The 22,268-nt window shown below is 56.4% G+C and overlaps 2 protein-coding genes across 4 annotated transcripts; one reads left to right on the plus strand and one right to left on the minus strand.

The window, feature by feature from the left end:
* Positions 1–134: 134 nt before the first annotated feature.
* Positions 135–2,393, plus strand: LOC142060063 (leucine-rich repeat-containing protein 3-like). Its single transcript, XM_075099623.1, has one exon. It carries the CDS (start codon positions 683–685, stop codon positions 1,586–1,588), a length of 906 nt encoding a protein of 301 aa, XP_074955724.1. The 5' UTR covers positions 135–682; the 3' UTR covers positions 1,589–2,393.
* TSPEAR (thrombospondin type laminin G domain and EAR repeats) lies at positions 570–21,608 on the minus strand. Of its 3 annotated transcripts, none has more exons than XM_075099622.1 (12): positions 17,612–21,608; positions 14,661–14,881; positions 14,336–14,574; positions 14,098–14,188; positions 13,353–13,509; positions 12,794–12,925; positions 10,998–11,230; positions 7,856–8,042; positions 5,667–5,896; positions 5,196–5,383; positions 4,738–4,839; positions 570–3,988 (listed from the first exon to the last, which is right to left on the minus strand). In XM_075099622.1, exons 1-12 carry the CDS (start codon positions 17,703–17,705, stop codon positions 3,835–3,837), a joined length of 2,028 nt encoding a protein of 675 aa, XP_074955723.1. In that variant the 5' UTR covers positions 17,706–21,608; the 3' UTR covers positions 570–3,834. The 3 variants fall into 3 exon arrangements, with proteins under 3 accessions (XP_074955723.1, XP_074955721.1, XP_074955722.1); XM_075099620.1 differs by lacking the exon at positions 17,612–21,608 and adding an exon at positions 11,668–11,718 and having other exon boundaries at positions 14,661–17,569; XM_075099621.1 differs by lacking the exon at positions 17,612–21,608 and adding an exon at positions 11,668–11,718 and having other exon boundaries at positions 570–4,032; positions 14,661–17,569.
* Between the last annotated feature and the right edge of the window lie 660 nt (positions 21,609–22,268).

Below are 22,268 nucleotides of genomic sequence, written 5' to 3' on the forward strand. Positions count from 1 at the left end.
AAAGAAGGCCTGCCTATTTCACCTCCTGCCTTGTCCACAGCAGGGCAGGGGTGGCCCTTGAGGATCCCAGATCACCCCCTTTACTGTGATAGTCAGTGGCTCCTCTCTTAAGCTCCAGCTCCTGGGGTCAGGCTGTTAAACCATGCTCTTTATTTACTTTAAAAAAACAAAGTCACCTCCTAACACCTGCTTTGGCAAAATGCTTGGAAACATGTACCAGCTCATGGACCATATGGGGAAAGCAGAAGAACTCCACATCTTGTTATTTAAAAACCCAGTGGTGATTAAGCCAGCCTGATGACCTGGGGAGTCTGACTCATCTTTTTTTTTAACACTTGAGGTTGGTGAGACAGGAATTTACTGCTGCTGTCCTCCAGCAGCAAATTGATGCATCCCATGTGGAAATTGGCAGCAGGGTGGGGCAGAGGCTCTGGGGCTGTGCCCATTTCGACACCCCAGTCCTGCAGCACCCTATGCCTGAGTGGTCTGTACAGAGATTGCGATGGGGGGTGAAACGGTTTTTAATCTCCACAGTTCTATGTCCAGGTATAATTAATCTTAAGCCAAATTAAGCTGTCCTGGAAAAGATGGTAGCCAGTGTCATTCCACCCTCATTTTCTTGGCTCCTGAGCCCAGCCTCTTGCTGCTTTGCCAGGGCACATAAACAAAGTTCCAGGAAATAATGTCTTCTCATATCCCCTCCACCCACCGCTTTCCTCCAGCAATGGGAGAGGCTTTGCAGGAGTGCAGAGGAGCCGCCCCGCTGCCCAGGAGCTGCTGCAGCCACCAGGGAATCGCCAGCAGCCATGCCGAGCTGGGCAGGTGCAAGATGGCCCTCACGACCACACCGGCAGCCAGCATCACCCAGGCTTTTTTCTGCCTCCTGCTGTGTATCCCCTGGGGCAGCTCCTGCCCCCCAAGCTGCCAGTGCACAGAGAGGGCAGGGGCAAAGGCTGTCCTCTGCAGCTCCCGGCACTTGGTGGAGATCCCCAAGGACATCCCCAAAGATGCAGTGTTCCTCAAGCTGGATGCCAACAGCATCACCAGGATCCCCAGCAAGGCCTTCAGGCACCTCTCCCACCTGGAGGAACTTGATCTTTCCAGGAATGCCATTGAGAAGATTGACAGGGCAGCTTTCAAAGTGGTGGCTGCTGGGCTGCGTACCCTTGACCTCTCCAGCAACCGCATCCGCAACATCCCCAAGAAGGCCTTGCTGACGCTCAATGCCAAGCTCCGGCTGGCCAACAACCCCTGGCACTGCGAGTGTGCCTTGCAGGCGGTGTTGTGGGAGGCACGGCTGGACCCTGACTCCGTCCAGGACATCACCTGCCACACAGCCCCACGTGAGGAATACGTGGGCAAGCCACTGCTCCAGGTCCTGGATGCTGGTGTCAACTTCTGCAGCGTGCGTCAAAGGACCACAGACGTGGCCATGTTCATCACCATGTTTGGCTGGTTCACTATGGTCATCGTCTATGTGATCTGCTATGTCCGGCACAATCAAGAGGACACCTGCAAGCATGTGGAGTACCTGAAGTCACCGTCGAGCACCCAGGGCCATGCAGAGACCACCAGCACTGCCCTGTAGTGCAGCGTTGGGGCTCCCTGTTCCCCGCTTCTTTGTGGGGAGCCAGTGGCAATCTGATAGGCTTCCAAGCTTCTTTATGGGATTTTCCGGTGCTTTTTCTGGTCCTGCAAATGAGTGCCACCGACTTCATCCCTCTCCAGCGATGCTGGACTGAGCATGGGCAAACAACATGGAGGAGGGATGACAGGAACACCCATGCAGACCTGTCAATGGAGCCCAGGTTCCTGGGGAAGAATCCCCCACACACAGACCCCTTCTCCCCTGCCAGAGCTGGGCTCGCAGGGAAAGCAGCCCCGGCCACAGGTTCACAGTCCACATCGTTTGGAAAGAACTAGCCCCTGGGGTGAGACAGATGAGGGAGGGGGCTCTTGTGGGGCCAGGAGGTCCCCGCAGCCTGGGGTGCAGAGGGATGCGTCACTCTGTGCAGTGGAGCCACATTGTCCTGGCTCCAGAGAGGGACTGGTCTTGCAGAGAGCAGGACATTGGTCCCAGCCCCCGTGCAGCATTTCAGCAGCCTCTGCCTGCCACCAGCAGCCTGGGGCTGATCTCACAAACCTTTGATTTCTCAATAAAGCCCAACACATAGGAAAACCCTCAGGGTTTATGCTGCACTGGAAGCTGTGCATCTGGGGAGAGTGGTGGTGCTCAAGGGGGTTGTGCTTGTCCTAATTCAATCTCTCCCAAAGCAGACAAGCCTAAATTCAGTGTACTAGTGCAGCTCCCATTAGGTTACATCCTCTCCACCCTCACGCCAGCCTGTCTCGAGTAGGGGCCATCTGTCCAAATGGTGCCTCTGCTCCTCGTCTGGTATGTCTTGCCTTATCTTGCCTTTCCTTGTGGCCAAATTAGAGATGCTGCACGTGGCTTAGCGTGATGGAAGCAAATTGAGTTCTGCCTTGTTTCACAAGCAAGAAACAGTCCTTCCCAGCAGAGCCAGCTGCAGATGTGACTGGGCCTGGGGAGAAGGGAGGTCTGCAGGGGCTGCCTGTGGTGGCTTTCCTGGGCCTGGACCCCAGGGCAGCTCAGGCTGTGCCCCGACCCCCCACCCCAACTCCTTCTTGGTGGGCTAGCACCTCCTGCGGGCTCCCCAGTGCCAGGGTGGGTGACCCAGCCCCAGCGGGAAACCTGGGGCCGCGGAAGGCCGAGCGATGGGGCCAACTGGGAGAGGCAGAGGGTCCCATGCAAAGGGGAGTGGGAGAGGCACCCTCACCCCAGCACCCCACTTTGCTCAGGGCCACCTTGTCCTCACAGGCCACCTATGGCCATGGACATGGCCCTGTCATGCTTGGGGGTGGTTTGTGGAGTGGAGGAAAGCCTCTGCCATGGGCAGAGCAGCTCGGGTACCCGCAGCTTGTGCTTGGACGAAGGCTGGGTGCACAATTTATTAGAGCTCTGGTTAAGCAAAAGAGTCTCCCAGACAAAGGAGAGGAAAAGAGGCCTGGAGCAGTTTTGGGTCTTTCCCATGCCCATGGTATCTGGATTGGTCACCGTGCACAGCAGGTTTGCTTCAGCGTCGCTAACCTCATGTAAAGGAGTGCAAGGACCAGCATTGGTCCTTGTACACATCTATGGATTTGTACAATACACATACGTCGGTTGGCGAGGATGACCAAAACCAGCCACAGTGGAGCAGGAGAGCGGGCAGGCGCCTGCAGCAGTGGAATGGGGTGGCGAGGCCACTGAAGATGGACACGAAGCATGGTGTTCAATGTCAAACCAGATGGGTCCTCAGCATTGCAGCCCCAGGTGCTGGGCAGGCCGAGCCAAGCCTGAAGCCATCTTTTCCCCCCAATTTCTTACATACCGTTTCCTTCCCCCTGCCATTCACCCACCCCGGCAGCACATGTTCTGCTCAGTCTCTGTCTTCCCTGGCTTTGTGTGAGCTCTGTCCACAACCAACGGCAGCTCTGGGTCCCTCCTGGCTGGGGACTGCCAAGCACTGGGGTCCCAGTGAGCCTGGGAAAGTGCCTGGGCACCAGGCACCCTGGGTAGGACGTGGCTCTGGAGTGTAGCAGGAGAGCTTGTCCAAGAGAAACAGCACCAAAGCAGGGTCACCTTTGCCAGCCCCCAGACAAGGCTGCAGAGAGCCCTGGAGCTCCCCTTCTCCTCCTCCCTCTCTTGCAGAGTGCACAACCAGCCAGCTGCAGGGCTGATGCTGCAGCTGTTCCTGGGCTCTGTGGTCCATCTTCACCTTGATGCCCAGCTTGCCCTGATCCTGTCGATGAGCCGAGCGTGTCTCAGCCACCTCAGGTGGTTTTCAGCTTGAGCACCTTGGAAATCGGCTCCTTGGCACTAGAGTAGAGGAGGTAGGAGCCCTCGGCAGTGTGAAATGCCTCCCAGTCTCTACAGCCAACAGTGGGGAGGTGGTGAGCCGCTACGAAGCCTTCATAGCCTTGCCACCTGCACGGGGAGGGCAGTTAGCTCTTGGGGCACAAGCTGGGCACCTGAAAGGGGGCAGGAAAGCCGAAGCTGTGGGGCTGGCATCTCCCACCTCCCCGCTGTGGTTCAGGGTGGAATGTCCCTGTGCTGGTTTTGGCTGAGAAGGAGTTAATTCTCCTCACCGTGGGGGGGTCGGCTACCTTTCCAGCTTCCCGCACTCTGCCGCGTGGCAGGGGAGGGGCTGGGGGGGGCGGGGCCACAGCGGGGGCAGCTGACCCCAACTGGCCAATGGCAGGTTCAATCCGTACCATGTGACACCATGACCAGTATATTGAGGGGGGGCAGTTGCGGCTGGGGGTCGGTGGGCGGCTGCCTTGTGTGCGGTTTGTTTTGGCGGTTTGTCCCCCCCCGGGGCTTTGCGCCTCTCGTTGTTCTCCCTTACATTGCATTTCTGTTGTTGTTTCTTTTAATTTTAATTATTAAACTGTTCTTATCCCAACCCACGAGCGTTACCCTTCTGATTCTCTCCCCCATCTACCGGTGGGGGAGTGAGCGAGCGGCTGTGTGGGGCTGAGCTGCCGGCTAAACCACGACAGTCCCTCACTGGGGCTTCTCATTCCTGCCCCGAAACCTCTCCAGAAATACGGAGCCATCCTATCCGTCCTCCCTGGACAGAGATGCACCAGCATCTGCAGAGGTTGCCCTCATGCTGGGCTCCCAGCAGGGTCATTCCCCAACTACCCAACCCTGCCCTCTTCCCACAGCAGTACCTGTAGATAATACTGTTAACGGAGAATGTGAAGCCATTGAAGGAGTTTGCTACCACCAGAAAAGAGTCATCTCCCACTGAGAAGAACTCCCAGTCCAGGGCACTGGGGATGAAGCAAGCAGAGGGGCAGGTGAGATGGCCTCTCCATGGCTAGCTGGGGAAGGGGCTGCAAGTCCACTGGGCTGAGCCCACTCCACCCCAATCTCTGCCACCCTGATGATACACAGAAAACCCTGCTCTTCCCAGGCTGTTCCTGAAAGGAAATCCACACTCATTCCTAAATCCAGGGCCTTCTCTAGCTCCCACTGGGATTTGGTGCCAAGGACCTGTCACCATTTTCCCTCCCCACCAGTCTCTGTCCCTGGCCACATGCAAGCCTGTGTGAACCCCCAGGAGACCTCCAGGTTGCTCAGGGGAAGGACGTGGACTGAGGAGTACCCTGACTCTTTGCACAGGTACCTGTAGGTGACGAGGTCCTGGAATTTGACAAACATCTGGGCAGTGATGTTCAGCTCATAGATGGAGGAGTTGATGGCATAGAAGTTAGAGGGTGCTGGCATCCCACTGTCATAGCTGTGGCTGTTTGCAACAGCCAGGAAGACTCTGTCCCCAATATGAAAGACCTCCCAGTCAGCAGCACCATAAGTCTGTAGGGAAGGAAGCCACATGAGAAGCTGAATATATAAGCCTTTCCAAGCCAAGGGTGCTGTGAGGTGGTGGTGGGGGACCTGCTGGAGGTGCAGCAGGGAAGTTACCCACTCCTAAAACCCTCCATGGAAAAAAATGAATCTCAGCCTGTCAATGCCAGTGGGAAACTATCACTACCTTTCCACAGGACTAAAGAGCATCTGTCTCTGTAATTATTCCCTGGCTTGTCTAAATCCAGAGGGGGGACTGAAAAATAGAGTTTGATCAGTGGCCAAGCCTTACCAGGATGGACTGGAAGAGCTGGAAAGAGCCACTGAGCCAGATGTAGATGTGTGAGTAGATCTTAGTGGATGTGCCATTGAACGTGTTTGCCACAGCCAGGAAGGAATACGGCCCAATGGTGAAAAATTCCCAGTCATAAGCTCCAGAGGTAGGGATGGTCTGGTTGGTTTCAAACAACCCTGTCCTGGGGTTCCATCTGTATATCACACTGTCTATGTTGTGGTTATTCCCTGGGGGAGACAGACAGACGCACGTGCAGTGAAGAAAAGAAATAGCTGACTCGTGTAAGAAACAAGACCCAGAAACAAGTTCAGCTGTGCAGATATTTGCCAGCATGTTGCATGGCTGTTTTCTAGTGACTGATTGCTCCCCAGGAAGTAGTCAACAAGACTCTAGAGCCTCCATCCCCATCGAACATGCTCGCTGCTTGTTCCTGAGTGCACAGTGGCAGCTGGCAGCTGCTGGCAGATGAGGGACAGGAGGGTGCTGTCTCCCCTACATGAGCAGCACACCAGAGGCACCATGCCAGTGTCTCAGGGCGGCCAAGCTCTGCCGGCTGTCCCACAGGACAGCCATGTGTAGTGGGACCAGTCCCAGCCAAGTCCCTAAGCTACTGAAATCATGGTCTGCTGTGACCCTTTGCACACAAGCTTGCACATCTGGGATGAGGCCACAGCTGGAACAGCACCTCACTAACAGTTTTCATCACTCCTTTGCTAAGGGCCCGTGCTCAGCTCCTGAGCGCTAGAGCTGGCCAGGGATCTCCATATGCCGATCCCTGCTGATGGCAGAAACTCCAGAAAGAGGGAGGGAATGACACAGTCTGCAGCCTGCACTGTGCTGAGCACTTGGGCTGAGCCCAGCAGCACCAAAGCACGTGTTCCATCCAGCTCCTGGGTTCCAGTCAAGCATCTCAGCTTCAAGTCCATGTGGGACCCAGCTGGCTTTAAAGCTAAAAGCCTTTCTGCAGCTTCAGCCTGGCACATCCCCTCCAGCCAGAGCCGTTCTTCATCAGGACTGGGCAATGCACCACCAGTCCCTTTCCACCCCACACTCCCTAAACACTGCTGTGTTTGGCTTGGCCCTGCTGGTGTTTCTGGTGGCTTAGCAGCAGCAGGACCATGTGTTAACAGGTCTATGGGTGATCCTCATTGCAATGGAAGGGACTTTGGCAAGAATGGCTGCAGGGAGAATACGGTGTGTGGGAAATGGCCACTCAGGTAAGTAGCAGCTTCTCAGGACTGACCCTCCAACACCCGCTGAGGGGAATATCCCCAGTTTGGCTTGGCCATGATGGTCTTAACTCCTGCATGGCTGCCAAAGGGACCTTTCTGCTGCCCCTGCCACAGGGGTAGGTCTTGTCTGAACTGGCGATGGTGGGGTCCAACAGGTGACACGTGACAGGTGACATTCCAGCCCAGCTCACAGGCAGCAGGTGCCCAAGCAACCTGCCACCAGGTTTGAGCCTGGAGCCAGAGGAGCTGTGCCACAGAAGCCAGCCCTGATGGAAGGGAAGGACCCCACTGGTCCAGCACCTGAACCTGGCTGGGAACATCTTGGAAAGCCAGGGCTGTGGGATTGACCCATTCATCCCTGTGCTGAGGGGTGCATGCCCCAACACAGAACAACTTGTGGCCTGGGAGGGGAATGAGGCTGGACCACACCTGCAGGGTGACCAGGGAAGGGGGGACATTAGCAGGTTCTCACTCAGCTTCCCTCGGTTTCCTGTGTGTCCACAAGGCCAAGGCTTTGGCTTCTCAAACGGCTCAGCCCCTGCAAACCCATGCAGATGGCCTCAACACCCAACACGTTATGTAGCATTAGGGAAACAAATGAAAAGAAGCAGAGATTTAGCAAACTATCCCCACTCCTGTCCTTGTACCCTACAGCTGGAAACCCGGACGGGGACCATGTCAGCCACTTCCCTCAGTGCTTTGCTCTCCTAAAATGAGAGGGTCTGCAAGGGTTTGGGCTTCCTGAAGGACACCGCACTCCAATCTGTGTGCAGTGACTCCCTGGCTTCACCCTGCACTCTGGCAGAGGATGTGTAAGGAGCTGCAGTATTTCCACAGCAATGGGAGGATGCTCTTGAGTAGGGTGCCTATGGTGGGTGCCGTGGTCCCCAGCATCACCCCAGGGCTGCCTGCCCCAGCTGAGCCAGGCTGGTAGGGAATATAAGGGCTGGGTACCTTTTCTGTGGTTGACCACTGCGAGAAAAGTCTCTCCCTCAATGACAAATGCCTCCCAGTCCCTAGCGCTGTGCGTGGTGATCCTCTGGTACGTGACGAATTTCTTTTTCCTCCAGCTCCACTTGTATATTACCGAGAACTCCTGACCCCTGTCATTCTGCTCGAAATTAGCCACTGCTAGGAAGATCTGAAAAATAACAAGCCAGGACATCTTGGTTTTCTGCTCTCAAAAGGGAGTAGACAAGCATGGGCAGGGTGAAGATGGGATGGGTGAGGGCAGGTGTCCATGGGAATCAGGGCCAGGGAATGAGGTGGCCAGTGTGGGGAAAGACAACTCTTGCTGGCAGGGATCCCAGAGCAGCCCCCAAGCAGCACAGTGCACCCAAAGTGGTGACAGGGATCCAGTAGCTTGTGGGGGTCTTTCTGCGTGGCAGCAGCAGTGCCTGCTGCCCGCAGAGCTGGGGCAGGGACGAGACTCACAGCCACAGTCTCGGAGCCAAGTGGAGGGAGAGTCATGCTGCAGCTTCTTGTGCCCTGCCAGCCCTGGGGATGGGGAGCACAGTCATGCTAGCGAAACAGGCTGTGGAGGGAGGGGGATCCAAGCTACCAAACCTGCCCTGTATGGAACGATTGTTCAGAAGAAAAATTGCAGATATGATAAAAATAATAATGAAGATAACAATTCCCTGAGACAAAACATTTTCCAGACCAAGAAAAGCCCCCTGCAAGCATCGGTGTTGGGGACAAGCGTGCAGCAGCAGCTATGGCCTCACACTGGGGGAGGTATGTCTGAGCTCGCAGGAGCGCATGGTGTGGCATGTCAGCTCTGCCACTCTGCTGTGTTTTGGGGCAGAGCTTAGGCCCCAGTTTAGGCCACAAAGAAGCACAGGGACACAGACCACAAGCAGAAAACAGTCAGTGGGGGAGGTCTCCTGCCTCCTGGCCAGCACAGGACCCTGCCAGCACCAGCCTGGGGCTTTGTCCAGCTGAGGCTCAGCCAGCCCCAAGGATGGAGACCTTTCCCCCTCAGCGGTGGCCTGTGCTGGGTCCTCAAGTCTTTCCAAGGAAGGTGCATCCCCAGTGCTGGGCAGCTCCCCCTGTGAGCCCCAGTCCAGGGAGTCCCTTCAGGGCACCTCCAGAAACAGCATCAGGGGAAAGAGGAAGGCCTGGACCCAACCCCACAACTCAGGAGCCTGCCATCCCTTGCTCTTCATTGACAGGAGCCACCAGGAAACGCCAACACTGCCTTCTGGGGCTCTTCACCCCATCCCAGCAGAGCATCAGCAGGTCCTGGTGCAGCAACAAGGAGCTGACACCTACAGAGGTGAATCCCACCTCTAACGTGTGCAAGGAACCTGGGCTAACTGGAGATATCTGTACCACTGCTGGTGCAACACCTATCTGGTCGTCATCTCCGTGCAGAAATGTGCCAAGCACAGGCAGCTGCACTCAGAGCACCTGCCTCCATTCCCAGCCATTCTGGAGCACCAAGGCTAATCCTAACTAGAAAACCTGCCCCAAGCTGCGCCGGAGACGTTGTCCTGCCTAGTAAGTCTGAGTAAGTTTTTCTTAGTGAAGACTTGAAGGCAAACCCAGAGCATGTGAGCCTTGGTGAGCACCAACATGGGTGCTTCGCTATGTAGGAACCATGGGGATTTGGGACCCCCCCAGCCTGGTGGTCTTTTCTGCCCCCACAGCCATCACTGCAAGGGGGTGTTGTGGGTCCAGACTAACACTGGAAATCTCAAGGAGGTTCCCATCAGCAGATAAATCCAGCCAAGGGTGTTCCTGTCTCCTTCCTTTGAGGGTACAGCTGGAGCTTTGCAGAGCAGGTGCAGTGATGAGGATGGCAGGCACACTCCCAGCCCAAAGTCAGCTTTGCAACACAGCTGCATTTTCAGGTCTTGACCAGGTTTACCACAGGACCCCACCATCAGGCAGGTAACTGGGCGTGTGGCCCATATGTATCCAAACAGCAGGGCTGTTGGTGCCACCAAGCCTGGAAGCAGGACTTCTCCCTGTCCCTCCGTAACCTGGAGCAGGTAACTTGCAATGGGGGAGCCCTGCCGCCACCTTGCGCAGCATCTGGTGACAAAGCCAGAACGGGTCATGCCCATTGGGAACAATCCCAACTCCCTGGGAGCTTTGCACAGAGCTGGCTCTCAGCAGGTGTTTGCTGGGCTTGCCTGGGGTTCCTTGCAAAGTGGTAAGTAGCTCCCCAGGGAGAGGAACCGGGCAGATAGTCTGCAGGAGTCCCATGGCAGATTGCCCACGGGAGGAGAGATGGCTCCAAAGTCCTGGAACAATTTAAAAGCAAGAGGGCTTAAAAATGCAGAAGGTTGGATTCAGTGGGTCTTGGGAGGGAGCCAGAGGCTCCGATGGCTGTCTAAGACCACAGGTAGATCTCTGAGACCAGAGCACACTTTATGCATGGCAGGATGCCTGCCACAGTCAGAGGAGGGCTTTGATCTCTGTGCTCCCATATCAGGAGCTGTGTGTCCCTGAGAGCAATGCCACAGCCGCTGCCTGGGGTGGCCCCTGCCTCACTTCACAGTGCCAGATGGGAACTGCTGCAAAACCTGCCTCCCAAGCGGGTCAGCCTTTGTGCCAGGGTGGAGGCTGTGCTATGAGCACACCCAGGCCAGGCTGGAGGTCAGCTCTATACTTTGCATGGAGGAAATCTTGAAACTGGCACTCACTACATCTGAGGCAGGAACAGGCAGAGCCTGCTAGAAATTAAGCCCAGCACATGGGGAGACCCAGCTCCAACAGCTGGCTTTGGAGGCTGACCTTGCAGACACCTTGGAGATCCCTGGGGAAGAGATCTGAACACTCCAGACATGTAATTACCTGTGCTGTGAGCATCAGTTGCTGAAAATGGCCTGGGTGGATGTACTTGTGACTCGGCAAAAATAGTAAAACACAGGAGGGCAGCCCACAGACCAGCTGGCAGTCCCTAGGACAGACCTTTACTGGCTGAATACATGTATCACCATGAGCCCATCAAAGACAGATGAGAGAAAGATTCACCCCCTAAACCATGCCTGAGACTCAGGGCTACAGAGGAGAAGCCAGTGTTGGGCAATTGCAGTTTAATATGCTTAAATATGAAAGTACTGAATAACCTTCCAGGCAGACTTACCTTTTTTCCTATGGTGAAATACTTCCAGGACTGAGCTTGGTAGGTGGCAATATTCTGGTAGGGCGCAAACTTCCCATCGGTCCACTTATAGATGGCTGATCCCGGTGGGGTGTACCGGTTGGCAGTGGCTGCAAACAGTCCTACCTTTGGGATAGTGAAGACCTCAACTCCCATCGTCTCAGAGTTGGTCACCAGGTTCTGGTACTCCTCCACATAGTCCAGCCTTTGTTTGACTAAAAGACCACAAAAAAGAGAGGTGAGGTTAAAACCAGATGACCCTGCCTGGAGAGGTGCCCCACGTTGCGTAGCAGAGCTGGCTTGGTGGTGCTTGCTGCTGAATGGAGCTTTATGGGGGGAAAATGAAGGTCGTGGTGTTGCTCGTGGTGAAGGGCCACCACCCGAGTGGGTGGTAAAAGGCCTGACTCCATCTCATTAGGCAGCACATCCATCCCCATCCACCCCTGCCTGTTCTCCAGTGGAGGGCAGGACTGCGAAATGCTCTGCCAGGCAGTCTCCTCTGGGAGCGGGGAAGAACGATATGCCACAGATTTTGGTGGCTTCTTACAAATTGGGTTGATACATTTATCCTAAAGAAAACAAGGAGGAGAGGAAAAGACTTACAGCAAAAAGGCCTGGGCTGCTGAGACCAGCCAGGTTAACCCGTACCCACCTGCAGCAGCCCTGCACCAGATGTTTTCTCTGACTGGAGTCAGCATGAACTCTGGAAGAAGTTAGAGAAGTCTTAGAATTAATGCCAGAAATTAGAACAGAAAGGCTAAGACTGGTCCCAACGGCAGATGAGTGGGCACTGGAAGGGACAAGTGGCAGGAGAAGGGCTACAAGAAGGGCCAGTGTTGGTGGCACCAAGGGGCACAGGTCAGCAAGATCCCAGCATAAGGTCTCCTTGGGAAAACAAGGACATGGTGCCAATCCTGATGACTTCCAGAGGCAGAGAAGGATGGTGGGTCCAGCCACTGGCAGCTCCTGTGGGGAGCAAACAGCTCATCCAAACATACCATGTGGGCACCAGCATAACAAAAACCCTGGCAGAGGGACGAAAGATGTCTTAGTTGCAGGCATGCCCTGCCCTCCATGTTCCTCACCAGGAATACTGGGCAGACTGCCTGGAGTGAGTCAGAGAATGCCAGTGGGCAAAATCCATTTCATTATCGAACAATGTCCATCCCTCCAGGCTCTGGTTGCTTTGCAACCTTGTTGCTCCAATGCTGCCTCACTATTTTCAGCACAAAGGCCACCAGAGCTAAGACAACATGTGAACCTGCCTCCACCACCCTTCCATTGCTCCCTCGGGTATCTCTGGCAGGTGATGAGTCTTTCTGCTCCTTCTTGTCCACCCTGCAAGTGCTTTGGCACCAGCAGCACCAGCGCCATTGGAACCCTGTGGCAGCGAGCACCCCAGTACCCCATGCATGGGTCTCCGTGGGGTGAGCTGTCCCACTTGGACAAACCAAGGGCTCATTCCTGACCAGAGAAGCCCCAGGAGGGACAGACAACATGGATAATGTGGATGGGCAATGCGGGCACTGTGTAAGTGTTCAGGGAACTGGCTCACAGAGGCGCTTGAATCCAAAGCTGTGCTGGAAGTGTCAATGTAGGCACTGAGAGCAAAGCGAAGCCCAGCCAGGCAGGAGAGAGGCAGGGGGACACACCAGCCCCCTAATCCTGCTGTTGTCTGACTTGGTTCCAACTCCAAAGTGCTGTCAAGGGCAAATCTAGGCTTCTCCTCTGCTGCAAGAGCCTCCCTCCATTCCCAAGAGTGCACTGCACACCAGTACCTTCCAGCATGGAAATCCAGGCACTGCCATTGCAGAGGTACAGCGCTCGCTGGGAGACATTGAACCAGAATTGCTCCTTCTCCTGCTTGGTGCATGGTGGACGGGACCCCAGGGTCACTTTCATGTCGGTCTCTGCGTACGAAGAGAAGCAAGGGAGGCACCTCTTAGTGCACATGATGGACAAGCAGCAAGGCACATCCCCATGTATACAGGCAGGGTTGGATGTCCCAGTCCCATCCTGGTGACGGGCACCAGGGAACAGAGGAAATGGCATCCCAGCACTGAGCTGGGAAGCCACCGGCTAAGAAAACCCTGGGTCTGGCACCCATGGGGCTACTGGCATGAGGCCAGCATTGCCAAGGGACCCAGGTGGGGGCACCCTGGCTCTCCAGGGGGATTTAGACAGGGATCCCATCCCACACACACATAGAGAAGCAGAGGGTGCTGGGGACACCCTCTTCCCCTCCAGTCCTACTCTGTGCCCAGCCCCACGCAAAGAGCCTTCCTCAACAAATGCAGAAGATGGCCAACGGAGTCCGTTCCACATGGAGTTACTGACCATAGGAGTATTTTAGCACCTCGTTGCTCACTGGCTTCACAGGGAGATCCTGGAGGACAGTGGGGACAGAGAGCGTCGCAACTTTAAAGTTCATGGTGGTGCATATACGAGGGGTGGCATCAGCTCCTGGCAGCAGGACAAGCTGTCTCAGCAAGCCCTGGGAAAGTGGGAGCAGCAGGATGGAGAGAAAGTCCAGCAAGACCAAGAAATGGAAACTGAGGTGATTTAAGCCCTAGATTTCCCTCCTAACTCTTGCTCATTGCCCTCCCTCCTGGGCTGTGGAAGCCTCCACAGGACTCACATACATTTATCAGAGCCTTGTTACATGCCCACCCTGCCAGAATCTCCATCCCAGGCAATTTAACAGCTAGTGCAAGGGGAGCATTGACGAGGGGCTTGTTAGTTGCAGATGGCTTTCACCACTTCTGCTTTTCACTACCAGTCAGGATCAGGCACTGCCCTAACTTTTATATCAATGAGTCTGTGCCACAAACTGTCCTTCTGCCACCACACCACTGACATCCTCTTAAAAACACATTTGTCCCACAAAGCGCCAGTCACCAGCACTGCCCCTTGCACACTTACAGCTGGATGGGGACCGAACCCAGCAGCAGGACCCACAGCCATCTCTGCTGTCCGTGCCATGGCCCAAGCCCTGCCAGCGTAGGGGGCTGAGAGGGGGCTACAGTTCACCCAACAGCCAGCCACAAGTGCCCCAGGCAGCCCCGCCCCATGGGGCACCTACCGTGAATATGCCTTTCCTTCTCCTCCTGTTGCCCAGGTAGAAGCTGGCTCTCTTCACTGACAGAGAAGCTGGAAATGGCATCTCCACCACCCTGCAGATGGGCAGAGAAGAGGCAGGGGACAATTTCATGGCATCTGTTGGTGGCTGGAGGGGATGCTGCTGGCAGGGTAGTGTCCTGCCAAGGAACTGGTACCACTGCGCAGCCCTCCCGAGCCCCCCACTGCCACCCACAACCTACACATCCTTAGGGACACTGCAGTCCACCGTCAAGGAGAAGGACTGGCCAGAGACAGCCAGGACGAGCGTGTGCCACTGGTTGTCAGAGAGGGAGACGTTGGGGAAGGTGACGCGGGTCTGCCAGCCACCGGTGCGCTCCTGGCTCCAGAAGAGGAAGTGGAGCTTGTTGGGGGCATAGCGCAGCCCCACCAGCACGCTGGGGCTCTCCTCTGCCATCAGTGTGAAGATGTACTCATTTCTCTGCAGGAGGGCATGGACTCAAATCTGTGTGCCACAAGCTGCAGGGCTGGGCTGTGCCTGCTCCATGCCTGGCCCGCGGCACTTACCTTGACAGGGATGCTGAGGACCCTCAGCGTGATGATGATGGAGAACTCCTCGGGGAAGCGGTCGCAGTGGATGAAGAGCCGGGAGGCGGGGAAGCCCAGTGCACGGGGACGCGAGGCGGTGAGCTGGAAGCCGCGCACCCCCTGCACTTGAAACACCCTCATGCCATGGGCCAGCCTGCCGGCAGGAACCACCTCTGAGAGGATGTCCAGTGGGCGCAGGTCTGTGCCAAGAGACAGCAGAGTATGTCACAGACAGACATCCCATCCTGTCCCGCTGTGGGATGGGGTCCCCACCTCGCTGTGAGGTGCTCTGATGTCCAGCTTGCTCAAGGCAGCCCGCCCATCTCAAGCACTGGCCAGAGTGCTCCACAGCAGCAGAGGGGGCCTGACGTGCCCTGGTAGCCTGCCATCCCCTGGCCTGGGCCTGCGCCGAGCCCCTGTTTCAGGGACACAGGGAAGGTTTGCCCTTCAGGCACCTAGGCTGACACCTCCACCCCACAAGCAGGAACACCAAGTGTGCAGGCTCACCTGCATGAACTGTCCCACTGATGCAGCTCCAAAAGCTGACCCCAGGGCTGGGACCTGCTGGCCAGGCAGCCCCAGGCTGCCACCAGCTTCCTTGAGATCCACTGGCACCAGCGACTGCAACCAGAGCCAGGAGAGCAGGCAGGGATCCAGCACCCACAGGCTTGCTCATGGGGCAGCCACCCATCCCCACCCCCAGGGCGGTGGGGCATGGTGCTCCTCCCTCCAGTCCCAGTCCAGGCTCTCCCAACCCAGCCCTCATTGCACACATGCATGTACTCCCCTGGCAGGCACCAAAACTGCTCATTAAATAACTATCCTTTCCCCAGAGGATGAAACAACATGCCCAGCCGAGGTGAAGAACAGCACTGCGTGCTGGCACTGTAACAGGGTCATCATCAGTCCGACATCTTGGCAAGCCCCATGCTGGCAGCTGCAGGAAGGGCTGTACCTGCAGTGGGTGCTTCTCTGACCTTCCTCACCTTGGCACCCTCGCAGCTTTTATTTTTGCATGCTTCCCTGGCAGGACTGTGGCGTCTATAGCAAAGGGTAGAGGGGCTCGGTGATGATGATGCCCAGGGGAAGGGGATGAAATAGCACTTGGATTAGACTAAAAAATCCCTGATTCTGTCCCATCCCCAGTAAGACTGGGGTTTTAGGTCCTATTTGTACTAATGAATCTCAGCTGCTGGGGCACAGTGGGAGAGCTAGGAGGGTGGGAGCTGTGAGCAAGGCTGGACTAGTGTGTGCCTGAATCCAAACCAGCTGGAGAGGGGAAACGTTTCCCTCCAGACACCCCCAGCCAGCCCAAAACCAGACAGGCAGAGCAAGGAGGAATCTGCTTGTGGGGCTCCATCCAGTCCAGAGCAGGGAGACCAGTGAGGTCCTTCCCACCCTGCTGTCTCTGCTTCCCCCCTGCCCACCCTTCTGCTGGTTTAAGCTGCTCCTAAAGCAAAGCCTTGGGGGGGGGGGAGGTTTAGCTGAATTTACTTATTTCAGAAATGCACAACTCAGGGAATGACCAGTCCCTGTTTTTCTCAGCAAAAAGCACAAGCTGAATTCAGGCTTGGATTTGCAGAGGGGTTTAGGAACCCCCGACTGCCCCAGGGGTGGCTGGGATGAGCCAGGGGACAGCTCAGCTGGGGCTGGAGGCTTTGCCCAAGGCTGTGGGCTGGGAAGGGACCAAATCCTGAAACATAAACCAAATCCCTAAACCCCAACCGCGTCCAAATCTGCCTCCCGCATCCGTCGCTGCTAATGAATGATCAGTGTGGAGCCAGCAGTTAATGGCTAGGAGAGCAGCCCAGGCCAGGCAGCGCACGTGTCCAGCAGCTGCCTGCTCCATGGGGTGGCTGCCCGCAGCTGGATGGCATCAGGGCTGTGCTGGGAGCTGGGGCCAGGGGCCGGCAGGAGGGATGACGGGGCCTTGACACCCCTGGGACCCCTCCAGCTGAGATTGCTTGGGGGCAGTGGGGATGTCCCCGGAGAGACTAGAGCACTGTGGGGGAGGAGGGAGTGGGCAGAAACTCTCCAATCTCTCCCAGCTTTCCTCCTCACTGTTGGCCGGGTTGTAATAAAATGTAAATACATGTGCCATCAAACCAGGCAAGCCCCAAGCACACAGAACTTGGGCCCAAGCAGCCCCAAAAACTGGGCTGAAGTTCTACTGCCCACACAGGGACCACGTGGCACAGGGACAGGAAAGCAGAGCTAAGGGATGGGGACCTCCTTTAGCTCACGCTGCTCTTGGTGCTTCCCTGTGGGAAATGCCATTGGAGCTGGAAGCTCCCTGGCTGGGGATGGCAGGATGGAAACTTTCCAGGAGGTTTTGTTGCTGGGAGGACATAGGTTGTGTCTGGCAGAGTGCAGGGAGCCCTGGAGATTCTGTGGCAGGAGGGACTTTCCAGGGGGACTTCATGGCTCTCTTCTACTTCTCCTTCTAGCCCTTCCCCTCCCCACATGTTGGTCCGCAGGGTCAACAGACCTTGGGACAATTCTTGTGCCACAGAGACGGGCACACAGCTCTCCCCATTGCACCGAGGAGCGCTGGTTGCTCCCTGGTCCTGTGCCACACTGGCGGGCTGCAAGTGCAGGGATGACCCCAGTACCTGCTGCCCATGGCTGCAGGCAGGGTGCTGGCATCTGCAGCACTCAAGGCATTGCGCCATGCTGCCACTCTGATATTTGTTTCACTGGCACCCAAAACCCTGGGGCTGGGTGGCCAGGGAGAGGCTGCACCATGCAGGGCACTCTGCAGTAGCCTTGTGTCCCCCCAAAAAGGAGCACACTTTCTGGGGTCTGCCCTGGCAGCGTGGGGTACATCCCATCCGTTGGAGCACACGAGTCCCAGCGTGTTTCCTGGCATGGCCAACGCCTGTCTTACGCCTCCCTCCTGGAGCAGCCCACCCACCAGGCCTCCCTCCTACCTGTGCAGTGCTGCCAGGTCCTGCCCCCCCGGACGAAGCCCCCGCCGGTGGCCCAGTGGAGGAGGATGACCCAGAGCAGCAGCGGAGCCGACATCGGGGGGCTGGCCTCAGGGAGTCCATGCACTGGGACACCCGTGCTGTCCACTCCTCTATGCCCGGGCAGGCACCACTCAGCTCAGGCCCCCCAGGGGCTCTTGCATCGTCTGCCGCAGGGACCACCCGGAGCACGGGTCTGTCCTCCTCGGGGATGTTCCACACCAGGCTGCTTCTGGGGTGCTAAGACCCAGCTCTACCGTCCTTTTGCATGGGCATTGCCCCCAGGGCACGGCAGGGGTGGCGAGCAGTGGGCCGCAGGGAGCTCCCCTGGGGCAGCTGCAGAGGCAGTGCCGGCTGCAGCCTGCGCTCAGACATTTAAATGAGAAGTCGGTGGTGGGAGAGGAGGAGTCCCAGCTCCTTGGAGAGCTTTTATCTTTTGCCCAACCCTCTGGAAGGCAGCTTTGGGGAGGGATTTTTTAATTGGCATTTTTCTTTTTCTTTTTTGCTTCCTTTCATTTTTGGTGATTCATTTTCCCAGGGTCACATGGGAGTAGGTGGGAGACTCGCCCCTGCCCAGAGAGAACAAGGTGAAAACCTTCCTGCCCCTAAAAGCCTTGGGCTTTCAACAGCACAATCCCAGCCTGTAATGGGGGGATTCTCTGTCCCCTCCGGTCCACTCCCTCCTGCCCAAAAAAACCCCAGACGCCACAAGGTACATATTTCTCCCCTAAAATGGCCTCAGGCAGGTGATGCACAGCTGGTGCCCTGAGCAAGGCTCTAGCCCAAGGGCCAGCCACCAGATCCAGCCCTGCTGCGAGGAGGGTGGTAGCGTGCTGAGCATCGGTTTGGAAACCCTCAAGGTTACGCTGTTTAAACGGGAGAGACAGCAGTGGAAAAACTCCCTGCACGCATCAAGCTCCGCTGGGTTTCTTTAGCCGCAAAATGAGTTACTTCCATTCCCTGAACAATTGAAATGAGCTCCCACGCCCCCATCCCCAAAGCCTTCCCGCAAGGCAAGCACCAGAATAGAAAGCGAATGGCCGGGACAAAACGCCAAAATAATTGTGTTGCAAACCGGGGGTTTCATCAGCAAGGAACAGCCAGAGCTGGGCCGACAGATGTGCCTCACTGCCAGTCTGTCCACACTCCTCGATGGCTCAAAATCCACCACACCAGGACCAGAAGAGTGCAACCCATTGGGTGTGGACATGTGGCAGAGCAGAGCACCCTGCACCTCAGTCGCAAATCCCGAGAGGAGCTGCTACTGGAGCCCAGAGACACCTGAACACCATTGGTGCCTCCGCCTCAGAGTAAAACAGACCAGAGGGCGGCTGCACGCATGTCCAGGGATGCTCTGCACCAAGTAGGGCTGCACAGAGCTCTCCCGCCCCACAAAGCCTCTCTTTGGGGATCCCCCAAAATAGGGCTCTACTGGGATCATACTTAAGCGGAGCTTAAGCAGAGCTTAACCCCTCCAGAGAGAGCTGCAGAGGTGAGGCACTGCTGGCTCCCCATCCCTCCTCATCCCTGTGCTGGGGACAGCACTCAGCAGCACGGCCACCTCTCAAACCCGGAGATCCCAAATGGCAGCCACTGGTGGCGACCGCAAGGGATGCAGAAGATGCAAACCATCCCTTCTCCCCTGACAGGCTCAGCCCCTTGTGCTGCTCCCACAGCCCCAGGGATGCCACCAGTGCCAGGGCTGGGAGCACCCATCTCTCCGGAACCCCACGCCATGTCTGCTGGCCGGAGGATTGGGGACCAGCATCTCGGGCCATCCGGCAAAGAGGTTGGCGTGCTGGAAGGCACAGAGCGGAGCGTGGCTGCTGGTAGGGCCCTGCCTCCCGGCAGGCTGGCACAGGGTAAGGCGGCACAAATGAGAATCAGAGCCACCACATTTCCCAGGGCTGCACACATGTGTCAAGTTAAGCGTGGCTTTGGGAGCTGGCAGCGCCACCCTGCCGCCATCAGTGGAGGACTCACACAAGTGGCCGGATTTTGGGAAGTCTCCCACCAATGCCAGTCCTGGCTTTGCCCATCCAACTCCTCCCAGGGAGGGAGGAAAATTCCTGCTGGGGACCCCAGGGTGGCTGTTTTTTCCAAAGGGGACACAGCCACCTTTGAGCACTTCCTTGGTGAAAAAGCCAGCCAGTGGTGATGTCTTCTGGACCAAGGGACGCAGCTGCAGGTGTCCCCTCCAGAAGCAGGGGGACCCAGACACTTCCAGGCAGAAAGTGGAGGAACCGAAGCCCCCATCAATCAGCACAGAGGATGCACCAGGCAGTACTCAGCCCAGCACCATGGGCTCAGGCTGTTTTTCAGCAATGTGCTGTAAATGAACAGGGATAGCCCTGAAGCCTGAGGCTGGAGCTGGTGTCCTGGTGAGGCCATGAACATTGATGGTCCTCAAGGATTTCCTGGGTACCCTGGCATGGCAAAAGATGGTGGAGCAGCTTGGGCAGTGCCTGGCAATTTTCTCCCTCCCCAGGAGGATCTGCCCGGGGAAAAGAGCTGTGATGTGAAATAAGGACAGGGCCCATCACTGCCCACTGTCGTGTTGGGTCCAGGACCTGCTCCTCATCCCAACAACAGTAGGAAGCGGTCTGCAAAATTGTTCCTAAACACACACGCGCACATTCCTATGCGCGCAAGCAAGAGCGAGGGAATGAAATAAAACAGACAAACAGCGAGACGTCTGCCTAATTCACATGGGACATAAATAAAACCATGTGGTGGCTCTGAACAAAATGATCCTTGGATTTCCACCAAAGAGGTTTGGCCATCTCTGGGTTAGAAAAGGTTGAGAAACCCATCTGTAGACAATACGTTTCAAGCAGAGCTTCAATACAGAGGACAGTGTGAGGAGGGCACCTAATCAACACCAGGGACAGGCTGGACCCTGCACACAGGGTAACGTTCCTGCTCTTCCAAGACTGTAACTCATTCCTTATTATTTGCAGACACAAAGTCATGTTTCAGTGCTTGTTACGCCCTATTCATTTCAGTCTATTCCTGATATCTGCAAAAGCTTTCTCCCATAGAACACAGTGCACATACAGTCACCAGCTGTGACAAAGCTTTGAAGGACCCTATGCATAATGCACAGACAAATGCAGCACTGCCCATCTCATGGATGTTCCCAGCCTAGGCTCTGGCTAGCAGCAGACAGCGCTGTGTCCATCCTCCTGCCCATGCCAGCAGGGCCAGGGGAGCCGGCCGGCCACCATGCAGGTGTGGCCACACACGCATCCACTGGCATAGAGCTGGAGGTGAACTGTGAGCACACAGAGCCGGTCTCACCTGCGTGAGCAGCAGAGTCAGGATCAGCCCTTCAGGGTCAGTCATGAAGGGGTTGGGGGAAAATTCTTCTCAGAGCAACACCCCAGACAGCAGACAGTTCAGGTTGTGCACTGGGAACAACTCCTTCCTCAGGATGGTGGGATGGAGAGGGACAGGGTTTCCATCCCCAGCAGTTTCCAAGGTTCCTCCCTCATCACCTCTGCCCTTTCTTCTAGGCTGAAAATCTCCCCCATGTTTCATGGAGCTACTTCAGCTCCCCCAGCCCAACCCACCGACATAAACTTGGGTTTCTGCAAGAAATCTCTGCACCAGGAAATCTGTCAGTGCTGTACAAGAAGTATAAATGTCTTTAACCCCATCGTCTTTCAAAAACTTACGTTCCCAGAAGTTTTGGAGGGGTTCTGCCAGGAAAAGTTTTGTTGAAGGACTGGGAAGATTGCACAAGCCACTGTTTTTAGGAAAGCCACCAAAAAAAGCATGAAGCTGCCCCAATGCTGTAAGGCCCACTGCCAGCTTTCCAGGCATGGAGCTGCCTTCGGGAGCAATCCCTGCTGGGCAGTGGTGAGCCACCAACATCGCTTACACCCCAGAGCCCTCCATGTCCACACCCCCACACACTTCCCCATTGCTGCCAGCCCCATGGCCCCAGGGAATGAAGGAGCTGGGAGCTGCCGTCCTGGCAGGGCTCCCCTGGCTTTGGCCACAGGCAGGAGGCAGGGCTGGTGACCTGCAGCCCAGGTTCCTCCCCAGGCAGCCGGGAGAGAGCTGAGCATCCTGCCCCACATTTGGAGGACACATGGCAGCCAAGCTGCCAGGCTTTGAAAGGGCTCCACCAAAAGCAGTCGCTTAACTTTCACCAGTGCAAGCAAAAAGGCAGGCATTAAGACCACACTTCTGTACCAGAGCTGCTCAGGATGGGGCTAAGCAGTGCACAGAAGCCGCATTTCCCCTCCATGTGACAAACACCCCTCTACTGCTGCCTGTCCCTTGGTGACAATGGCTTTTTTCTTTTTGCCACCTCTCCCCAGTGCACTTGAACCTCTTGCAAGGGGCTGAGCCACCTCCCTGCAGCTGCAGGACCCCCAAACCTTTCTCTGCAATCACCACTTTCACAGAATAGCAGGGGTCAGAAGGGACCTTTGGAGATCATTTTGTCCAAACCCCCTGCTTGAGCAGGTACACCTGGAGCAGGGGGCACAGGACCGCATCCAGGCGGGTTTTGAATGTCTCCAGGGAAGGACACCCCACAACCTCCCTGGGCAGCCTGTGCCACTGCTCTGTCACCCTCACGGGAAAGAAGTTTTTTCTCATGTTTAAGTGG

This window comes from Phalacrocorax aristotelis, chromosome 7, assembly GCF_949628215.1.
Source record: "Phalacrocorax aristotelis chromosome 7, bGulAri2.1, whole genome shotgun sequence".
In the NCBI taxonomy this organism is placed as follows: domain Eukaryota; kingdom Metazoa; phylum Chordata; class Aves; order Suliformes; family Phalacrocoracidae; genus Phalacrocorax; species Phalacrocorax aristotelis.

Coding starts and splice junctions, on each gene's coding strand:
- LOC142060063 (XM_075099623.1), top strand. CDS start 683: ATGTCTTCTCATATCCCCTCCACCCACCGCTTTCCTCCAGCAATGGGA.
- TSPEAR (XM_075099622.1), bottom strand. CDS start 17,705: ATGTCGGCTCCGCTGCTGCTCTGGGTCATCCTCCTCCACTGGGCCACC. Junction 13,510..14,097: donor GAAGGAAAGGCATATTCACG/GTAGGTGCCCCA, acceptor CCACTTTCCCAG/GGCTTGCTGAGACAGCTTGT. Junction 5,897..7,855: donor AGTGGTCAACCACAGAAAAG/GTACCCAGCCCT, acceptor TGTCTCCCCCAG/GGAATAACCACAACATAGAC.